General features: G+C 57.9%; 1 protein-coding gene across 4 annotated transcripts in view; it reads right to left on the reverse strand.

Annotated features, from left to right (window-relative positions):
* Window positions 1-444: 444 nt before the first annotated feature.
* The window catches only part of DCUN1D2 (defective in cullin neddylation 1 domain containing 2), a 26,086-nt gene continuing 16,662 nt past the window's right edge, over window positions 445-9,868 (reverse strand). For all 4 annotated transcript variants that reach the window (XM_059377591.1, XM_059377593.1, XM_059377594.1 and 1 more), the window contains 3 exons: window positions 5,217-5,299; window positions 3,391-3,487; window positions 445-2,359 (listed from right to left, as the gene is read on the reverse strand). In XM_059377591.1, the coding sequence (XP_059233574.1) occupies window positions 2,280-2,359; window positions 3,391-3,487; window positions 5,217-5,299 (260 nt within the window). In that variant the 3' untranslated portion in view covers window positions 445-2,279. The remainder of the gene's footprint in view (window positions 2,360-3,390; window positions 3,488-5,216; window positions 5,300-9,868) is intronic.

Below are 9,868 nucleotides of genomic sequence, written 5' to 3' on the forward strand. Positions count from 1 at the left end.
GCACCACGCTGTCCGGCCCGTGTGGGCACTGCCCACAGCCTGTAGCAGCTCACGGAGCCACAGGCACGCGCCCCCCACGCAGCCGGACTGCTGCGCTTAGTCGTGCCTCTGACTGGGAAGACATGCCCGTGTCCTCTGTGTCTTCACTACGCCTCTTACACGCGGCTGCTCGCTGCATTCCTGTCGGTTCACAGTCCACGCTCCCGGGGTTCTGGTACAGGAGCCCATAGCTCAGGGAAAGCCTCTCTCCTCTTCAATGGAAACAAGCACTTAGTGGGCACACTCTGGTGACAGAAAGGGGAGCACCTGGCCTGGCTGTCCACTGTGGGACACGACCATCTAAGCAGGGGTGCAGGCCGCACACGGGGGGTGTCCTGAGAGGGGCTGGGCTCCTGGGGGTCCCGGGGCACCCAGCATCTGAGCAATCGAGAACAGACCTCCCCACACCAGAGAAAATAATTTATTTTAATGTTTCTGAAGCTCCTGGCACTTGCACACAAGCATGCCTTAAATACACAGAAGAAAAAGCAGCCGGCTCTCTGCAGAGCCTCTGCCTGAGCCCCAGGGTTCGGCTGCGTCCCCACGAGCAGCCACGGGAGCCCTGCCACACTGAGTCTTGAGAAGTAGCAGCTGCCGTGGACCCAGGGTCTGTGCGAGATGACCATGCTCCGCAGCCTCGTCGGAGCAGAACAATTACCTGGTAGGAAGCCGCGACCCCAAAGGATGCCTTAAACTTGAGGAGGTGATAATTCTACAAAACCAGTGCTCTCTCAGAAACCCCGGCTCACAAGCAGAGACGACCCTGTCTGTCCCCGTGCAGTGGCAGATGTGCAGGCCCAGGAGAAGCTGCATGACTCGGTCCTGAGTCTCACGAGGGGCCACCCCGGCCCTGACGCTGGCATCCAGGCCCCGAGCCCTCTTTCCTCCCCTCCACAGCCTGCTGTCTCTGTGAAAGACTCCTCTCCCAAAGTACACCCAGTCCACACACAGCGGGTGTGCAAACCCCCGCTGGCCCGGATGCTTCTGGAAACGTCAACTCAAGCACACATGGCAGGACACTGTCCACATACGGAAGACCCGAAGTGAATGTCCTCCCTCCTGTGAAGTGACACCAACTCGTCTGCCCCACGAACTTGTGACGCAAAGCTCCTTCTGCGCGAGGCAGGGTCCACACCGTGATTTTTAGAACACGCAGCTTTCTCCAGACGGGCCTTCCACGTTCGGCCGGCCGGCTGTGGGCCTCGTGGGACAGTCTCCTCTGCCAGCAGACAACGAAGAGTCAGACCGCGCTTGCCAAGCTCGGGCTTCTGGCGGAAACGAGGTGGAGGTCTCCACATGGGTGACAGGTGACGAGACGTTGGCAACACGCACGCAGCCCTGGGGTGGGCAACGGGCCTCCCAGACCGCTGCAGGGAAACAACCCTCGTGCCATTCCAACGTATAACCCATTGCTTGTGAAAGAAAAAATTTATATGGAAAAATGTCTTTTTAAATGTTATAAAATACATTTTTTTAAAAAACATACTTTACAAAACTTTTTAGGAAACTCATTCAAATGACGTTGGAAGGAAAAGACCCACGACTTGTCAGCAGTTGACAACTGCATCCCTGGAGTCACAGCCCACGTGTGCGTCAGTGCACAAACCGCCACACACCGAGAACCACCGAGTGACTTTCACGTGAGCATCTACGGGGAATTAGAATAAAAATAGATCTAACAAATCTAGATATTTGGTAATTCAGAAAATAGAAATCTTGAATTCCTGGCACCAGGTAGGTTTATAAAATGTTGGCAGCCCTGCTAGAGGCTCTTAAGGGCAGCCGGGCACCAGCTCTGACTAGCAGAAGTGCACGGCACCACCAAGGACACGGTCGCACGTCTTCAGGAGGTGACGGGGGTGACGGGCAGCCGGCGGGAGCCGCGGTCACCGCTGGCAATATGGTACATCACGAACACAGCAGAAGGTCTGGCCACTCTGCAAACAGCTCCAGTTCCTTTTTCTCAAGTAGCATACAGACCATGCAGCGGTCCCCTCATCAGACGGACGGGGACTGACTAACTGGACTCCTAAAGCGGGCTGGACGCCACGGCTGGCGTCCAAAGCAGCGTCTTCTGAGGTGCTCCTTCTCAGCCCTTTCTGCAGCCCGGGGAGGTCAATCGAGCGCCCTGGCTGGCGAGAGCGACTGCCAGGGCCAGCGTCCTGGGCACAGTGACCGGCGAAGCGTCCCCGTGCGGGAAGCACCTCCTCTCAGGATCTCGACGGATCGTAATCTTCTGCCTAGAAAGGGCTGCGCTTGGCACCCGTGATGACCGGCCGTGCGTACTCCACGAAATCATCGATGAGCACCGGCCATGCTCCTACACGAAAGCAAACACACAGGTTTTTTTTTTTTTTTCTTTTTAAATCAACAGTTTAGACCAACAGCTCTATATTCAGACCATTCTCTTACAGTCGATGTCTGCATTCCAAGAGCTCAAGTGACTTTAAGTGTCCCAGCCTGTTACTCTGAAGGAATCGGCCAGTGAAACCCATTTTTCCTGCTCTGGCCAGAGCTGGGTGTCCTTTTCTCCCGGGGCCATCCCCCTCCAGCCCGGGCCGCCCCCACATCCCCCGTGGCCCGGACCACCCCAGATTCTGGGACCCCCCCGCCGGCAGACACGCACTCACTGTAAGCTCCTTCTCTGCACACGAGCCACGTCTCGCCACCACAGCTAAGCTCCCGGGAGCTGGGCTTCTGCCTATGGCCAACCATGCACCCGTCCACTCACACACGGTCGACAAGAGGCCGCTCTGTGCCCGGGCAGAGGACAACCACAGACATGCACGCCTGGGCAGTGAGCCTTCACTGAGCAGCCCCAAGAGCAGGGACGTGAGGAGGTGCCCCAGAGGCCGCCCCCAGGTTGGACGCCGAGACTGTGCCTCCCTCCCCAGTGTGGCACGGCACCCAGGATGGCGGGCCCGCAAGCGCTCCCTGATGGGCTGTCCTGAGACAGGTGGCGGAGGCACCACGAGATACGGAGTCGTGGGTGTGTCAAGTTCCCGCTGGAATCTTTAGACCCACGTCAGCAGCATGAGGGGAGGTAAGACAGGATGGTGTGGTGGTCGGGGGGGGGGGGGGGCAGCTTGGCCACAGGACCCCCCCGCACGGCCCCCTTGGAAATGCTTTAGTTTAGGGGACGCTCTCCTCTGGATTGAAACCGCATCTGAAGCCCTCTTCTTCCTTTGTGAGGCTGACGGACGCACGAGAGTGGGGCTATCATTACTGCCGTCACCCCCACTGCACGGAGCCGGGGGTGGGGGGGCACTGGCCGGCACCCCGGGGGCAGGGACGGGCAGCCCGCACGGCCGCGGTTCTGGCCACCATCTGAAACCGCAGGACTTCCCGTACCTTCTTCGTCATAGTTAGACATGTCATCTGCAATCATGTTTCCAAAATCCAGCAGAAGGTTCCAAGTGTCCCTTGGGATTGATCGTTTGTGATGTTCCTAATACGTGAGAGAAAGAACCGCAGATGTGAGAAACAGACCTGACCCTCCAGAGTCCGACCGTCCCGTTGGCCGGGTCCGCAGTCTGGCGCGGACCAAGCAGCACCACACGCGCTGCTGGGTGTTAGGGACAGTGGAGGCTTCCGGATGAATCTGGAACTACACAGGGCCAGCGGGCAGACAGGCAAGAGTAGACTTATTTAAAAACAGAATAAACATGTAAAATGCCAAGATTATATTTCAATCAGATCCTTTCCATGCCTACCTCACGCCCACTGGTTCAGACCCAGTGCAGGACAAGAGGCAACTGCAGTTGAACACGATTTATTTCCCTCTATGCCAGGATGGGGGATGGTCTAAAAGCATGAGATTCAATACCTGAGCTGCAGGCGGCCCCCGGGGGTCCTGCCCACACGCCCAGCAGGCATGGTCCTCTCCGACCCCCCCCCGGGCTGCATAGCGCTCCCCTCTCAAGGGACCCCGCACCCTGCTCACCCTGTCTTTGTGCATTTCTCTAAAGCCACACGTCAGGCCTGGACTCAGCAGCAGCCCCCGTGCCCTGGGAGCATTCCACCAAGATTCTACCTGCTCTCCTGTCAGGGCTCTGGGCACGTTCCTAAGGTGCCGCCTGCCACCCCATCTCTGGGAACGTCGGCCATGGAGGTTGCGGGCCCCAAACTAGTAATTGGCGGAGCAGAGTCAACGTGATGGGCGCCTTGGCTTCCCCACGCCGCTTCAAGGAGGCCCCTAATCACACGGGACCCCTAGGGGAGGTTGGGCCCCGGCTGGGCGGGGATCTGTGCTGCAAGAAGCCCCCCCCCACACGTTCATGGAGGAAGTGACACGGTAGGTCTGGGCACAGTGACGTCATGTGACTATCCTGCAGCAAGACCCCAGGCTCCACATGCTTCCCACCGTGACACCTGCTTCCCGTGCTCCTCCCGGCGAGGAGAGGCCGCCCCGCTAAGGCCCAGCGCTGCTCAGAGGCCCGCCTCCAGCACAGACAGGCCGTCTCCCAAGGGGCCCGCTAGCCCTCCTTTTTCCTTCTGGGCTTCAAAACCACGTTTAAAAATGTGTCAGACTGGGACGCCTGGGTGGCTCAGTTGGTTGGGCGGCTGCCTTCGGCTCAGGTCATGATCCCAGCGTCCTGGGATCGAGTCCTGCATCAGGCTCCTTGCTCGGCAGGGAGCCTGCTTCTCCCTCTGCCTCTGCCTGCCTCTCTGTCTGCCTGTGCTCACTCACTCGCTCGCTCTCCCTCTGTGCCTGACAAATAAATAAATAAAAAATCTTAAAAAAAAAAAAAAGTGTCAGACTACGAGCGTGCTGTACACCGGGTAACAGCCCAGTCTGGGGCCAGTCAACGTCCAGGGCATGTGTGTGCCTGATGCGTTCTTCAGCAATTCCAGGCTTCTCGGAGGAAGCACAGGATTAGTTGGTGCCCCTCAGAAAAGGTGGCGGGTGGGGGACGGCCCAGGTCTGTAGAGCATCTGAAAGCCTGCCTGGGGCGTCTGTGCGTGGCTCTCTGAACTGATCGGACACCAACCTTGGGACAGCCCTGCCTGGAGCTCCATGGCCATGGTGCTCTGCATGGCAGCGTGGCCTTGTGGCCACTGTTCGGAACTCCCATGACCCAGCACCCGTCCGGAACACCTCGATCAGACAACACAGCCTCGTGATCGGCTGACCCCTCCCACTGGGCACACACAGCAAGGGCCAGGAGGACACTTACCAATAAGAAGGAGTTCCAGAGATCTAAGAATTTAAACCTCCCAGGTAAGACTAAATTCCAGTATGCAACAGCCATCTCTAAATCTGGCAAAAAAGAGAAAGAGCAGTGAATAAATCCCAATTTCTCTTTCCACTGCCCAAAACATGACCACTTCCTACCACACTGGTACTCACTCAATCACTAAAACGCCGCACTCTCCCCCAAGGGTGAGATGAGGCCCAACCCCTAAGGAAGAGATGTTCCTGCAACGGTGATGTGAGAGCTCGGGGGTCTACGCATCCGTGACTCAGACGTGCGAACGGTCATCACAGCGGTGCCGGAGACACGCATCCTCGTATACGTCAGGCTTTCCTCACACCGGCCTGGACCGGCCTGGACACCGTTTGCACGCGTCATTTATTACCAGGACCTCCCAAGTGGCCCGGCCATTCGCCACCACGGGAGCGGAAAGAGTCAGACTCAGAGGTCAGCCGCGCGCTACGAGGTCTCCACCTTTCTCAAGGCCACGGCTGGGGAGAAAATGTCCACTGACGGACACTTAGCTCCAGCCTGGGTATCAGAGTCCACACTGTCCATCTTCCCCGACACGGACCCTCACTGCACGGCTCCGGGGAAGACGGTGTCTTACGGAACAGGGTTGCTGAAGTTTAGGACTGTAGGAAATGCTATCCTAAGCCCCAGTTTTTGGATACTGACTCTTCTCTGCTTACTGTAACTTAAACATCTTTTCTTCCTGCACGCTTGACGTAGCAAGTGCATTAAGAGGCTGAGCTGAGCCTGCCCGTTGGAGCGGACAACCTTTCATCTCAGGTGCACAACAAAGCACAGTCATGATGAAACGGTTTCCTAATTACGTGTTTACGTCCAAACATCAGGACGCACTAATGTGAAAAACAGACAAATAAAAACTTAAGGTAACGGATTCTTTTAAATGCAAAATACCCAACTAGCCACTTTTCAGAAAATTTTCCTCTAATTCTTGGTTGGCCTCACTTGGCAACTGACTGAAGCGGGAGTGCAGGGACACCTGGCCGGCGCAGTCGGTTGAACGTGCGCCTCCTGGTCTCAGGGCTGCGAGTCTGAGCGCCGCGCGGGGCAGGGTTAAACAAGAGTCAGACAGGAAAGTGAAGCCGCCACCTGAGGTGCCCAGGAAAACCGCAGACGCAAAGCAAAGTATGAGTAGCACCAACTTTAAATAAAAAGCCTACATTCCCCCCGTTTAAAGTCAATACAGACTTTCTCAGTCTTAAATACGCTGGAGTCTTAATGAGAAAGAGATGGCCAGGAAGTCTGCAGACTGGCCGCACGGGACAGAGGAGATGGCTTGCCAGCCCTGCCTGCTGCCCTCGGTCGAACACAGAGACCCTCGTGACTCTGAAAGATTGTCAACAGAGATGCACCCCCCTACCCCGGGCCCTGCCCTGCCTCCATCTCTGCCCCTTCCCCTCGGGGAGGGCCTACAGGCCAGGAGACCACTCCGTGAACTCCTCGCCAACGCTGGCACAGAAGAGCCGTGGGCGGAGTTCTGCCTAAATCTGTGGCCCAGAGAATCCGGCGGAACAAGAGATGACCGCTGCAGGAGGCCACCACGCTCTGAGGAGCTGGGCACGTGTGAGGCACAGCCCGAGAGCCCGCACTCCCGGCGGGCCCCCAGGTGATGCCGGCTTGCGGGTCTGTGGATCTCGCTGTGCACGGCCCAAGATAAAAAGTCACGCTGGGCGAGTTCCGTCCTGGTTCTCCGCCCCGGCAAGGTGGCCCGGCAATCGTCAGACAGACATTCTCGCAAGCAGCACCTGCCCTGCCCGTGAACGCAGCCGTTTTCCTTCGAACATCAAAAGGGAAGAATCCCGTATGTTGCAAAGTATCAACACGCACAAGTAAACATTTCTAACGGAAACTTAGCTACGCTGAAGACCCTACGGTGACAGAATGAAGCAGACACAAGGGCCACCATTTCACGGCCAAGAGTAACTGCTGCCATTTTGAAATTTGGATCAAACTAATCATCACTTTGAAAACCGAAATGAAATAAGATCCAAGAATTAAGCTGCTCAAAACAAAGCACTACCAAAGCTTCCCTTTGGAAGCATAATAATTAGCTCAGACCTGAGTTAGCCAAATTTGAGGAGCGCGTGGAAGGAGCATTTCTGGTTCCGGTGAGTATGACACAGGGAAAAGCAGGAAACAGAGAGAAGTCAGGAGAAGAAAAGCAGCTTAGGAAGAAATCCTGCCCGATATCAGAAAGGGTGCCAGTCCTTCCCAATCGAGGGGCCTTCTTACAGGTGCCCGCGGGCAGAGCACGAGCCCAGCCAGACCCTCCAGCACCGAGCGTCGGTCTCCAGAAAAGCCCGGCAACGCCGGGCCCAATGCACTCACAGCACCGCTAGCCACAGTCTATAAACTCTAACGGTTGCTTCGCCTCGGCCTCCGAGAAAGGAATGGATCGGAACAGAGATGGTAAAGCAAAAGTTTTAGTTCCACAAGTAAAATGTCAGCCCATAAAAGAGTAGTCTTGGGCATACCTATTAGGGCTACCGTAAAAACTGGGAAAACCCCACATCGAAACCCCCAGAAAGTAACCGGTGAGGGCAAAAGCGTGGAGACGGCGCCACTGCTCGGCCAGCGTCAAGGTCAAGAGGCTCCGGTGGAAACAGTACGGCGGCTCCTCAGGAACCTCAGCACGGCCTCGTGGCACAGCCCGCAGTCACCCGTGTGCCAACAAGGCCCGGAGCGGAGAAGCAGGGGCTCGAGCAGCCAAGCGACGAGCTGCATGCATGGCAGCACTCCTCACGGCGGGTGAGAGTCGGACGCGACCCGAGTGTCGCCGTGGAGAAGCGTGTGAGCAAAACGTGGCGTGTGTGGGGACCGTCTTTCAGCCTCAGAAGGAGGGACACCACGCAGCCATGGGGAGTCTGGAGAACACTGTCGTAAGAGCAATTAACGAGCCACAAAAGGTCACATGCCGTGAGTCGACCCCGCACAGACCAGGCGGGGAGCAGGTGGCGCCAAGGGGCAGGGGTCTGGCGCTCCCTCGGTGACGACAGTTGCCCTGAACCAGCATCTCAGAAGCCCAAGAAAGTAATTTCACATAAAAATGAGCGAGCAAAAAGCATGACACTTCATCCCAAGAAAACACGATACTGCAAACAGATGGTCACTCCAGGAGAGCGAGACCTTCCGTTTCAAGCAGGCGCAGAGATCCAGAAATGACCGGCGCGGAGAACAGCCACGTGCGCGGAGACGCGGGCGAGGACGAAGCTCGGGAACCGGAAGCGGGAGCGGCGGCTTCGGAAAGAGCTAGGACAGGAGGACCCGGCAAGGAGGCCCGACGGGCAGTGGCTCGAGGGAAAGCGGTGGACGGGGAAGGCAGCTCGTGCGGCAGAGCGAGCCGCGAGCCGCGAGACTTTTCCCAAGGACGCCGGGGAAGCGGCCCGCGATCTCGGCCTGGGAAAGAGGCACAGAAGCAAGCGCTTATCCGGCCGTCCCTAGATGAGCCGTGCCGCTGGGAGTGACGCATCGCCTCGCCAGCGTCCTCCACGTCAGACGTGACAGAACGACCGAGGTGGCCACGGCGGGCAGACGGATGTGGGCAGTCGCAGAAGCAGCGGCGGGCGTCCCCAACAGAAGCTGGCCGAGGCGAGCCGACGCAGACGGCCCTCACGGCCTACAGTCTCCCCGGAGGCCGGAAGGCGCGCGCCGGCCTGGGACAGCCCCAGGCAAGCACCAGCACCACCGCACAGCGGACCAGCCACCTTATGGGGTGTCATGGAGGCAGTTAATGTTTTACCCATTTTTCTTAGCTGTCCTAACATAATTAAAATACACTACTCCTTCTGTTGGATAAACCAGAGGCTGGCCGTCCAGGCCTGCTAGCCCAGATGGCAGGGCAGGTGATTCAGGAAGCGGCCTGGGACCCCCGGCCTTCGCCCCGCCTCTGCCTCTTTTGCAGACGGCCCCTCTGACGGCCATGCACACCTCGGAAGCCGTCCATATACACCCCACTGCCTTCCCTGGCGGCCCCCTGACCCTGCCACGGTGCCACGGTGGTAACAGCCACGAGGACGGAATTTTCCGGGTGTGTAAGTCTGTACCGCTGGGAACAGAGCCGCGATCTTTCAGACGAAAGCAAAGTGGAGGTGCAAAGTGTCCTCAGACAGCCAGGGCCGCGGACGGAGTCTTTCCAGCTGGCTCTGAGGCAGGCAGGTAGGAGGGGAACGTTGTCTGTGTCAGAGCGAGAGCAAAAGGCAGGGGCTGATGTCATCGAGACCCCACCGCACAGGGCAAGACCATGTTCCAACCATCCAATGGTCACAGTGAGCTTGACCAAAGTCACACCACTCCCCTCCCCCGGGGGACCGAAGAGCCTGCCCGCCCTCCCCCGCCCCGTCCTGTTCTGAGACAAAAAAGCCTGCCACCCCCATTCTGGGACAGAAGAGCCTCCCCCCTCCCCAACTCTGGGACAGAGTAGTTTGCTCCCCGCCCTGGCTCTGGCACAGAAGAGCGCCCCCCATTCTGGGACAGAAACCCTCTCAACGTGCACCTGCATTTCACGTGCTGAGAGAGGAAGAGCGTCCGAGACAGAAGGGGCCAGGAGGCTCACACGCACGGGGTCAGGAGGCTCACACGCACGGGGTCAGGAGGCTCACATGCAT

This window comes from Mustela nigripes, chromosome 15, assembly GCF_022355385.1.
Source record: "Mustela nigripes isolate SB6536 chromosome 15, MUSNIG.SB6536, whole genome shotgun sequence".
NCBI lineage: Eukaryota > Metazoa > Chordata > Mammalia > Carnivora > Mustelidae > Mustela > Mustela nigripes.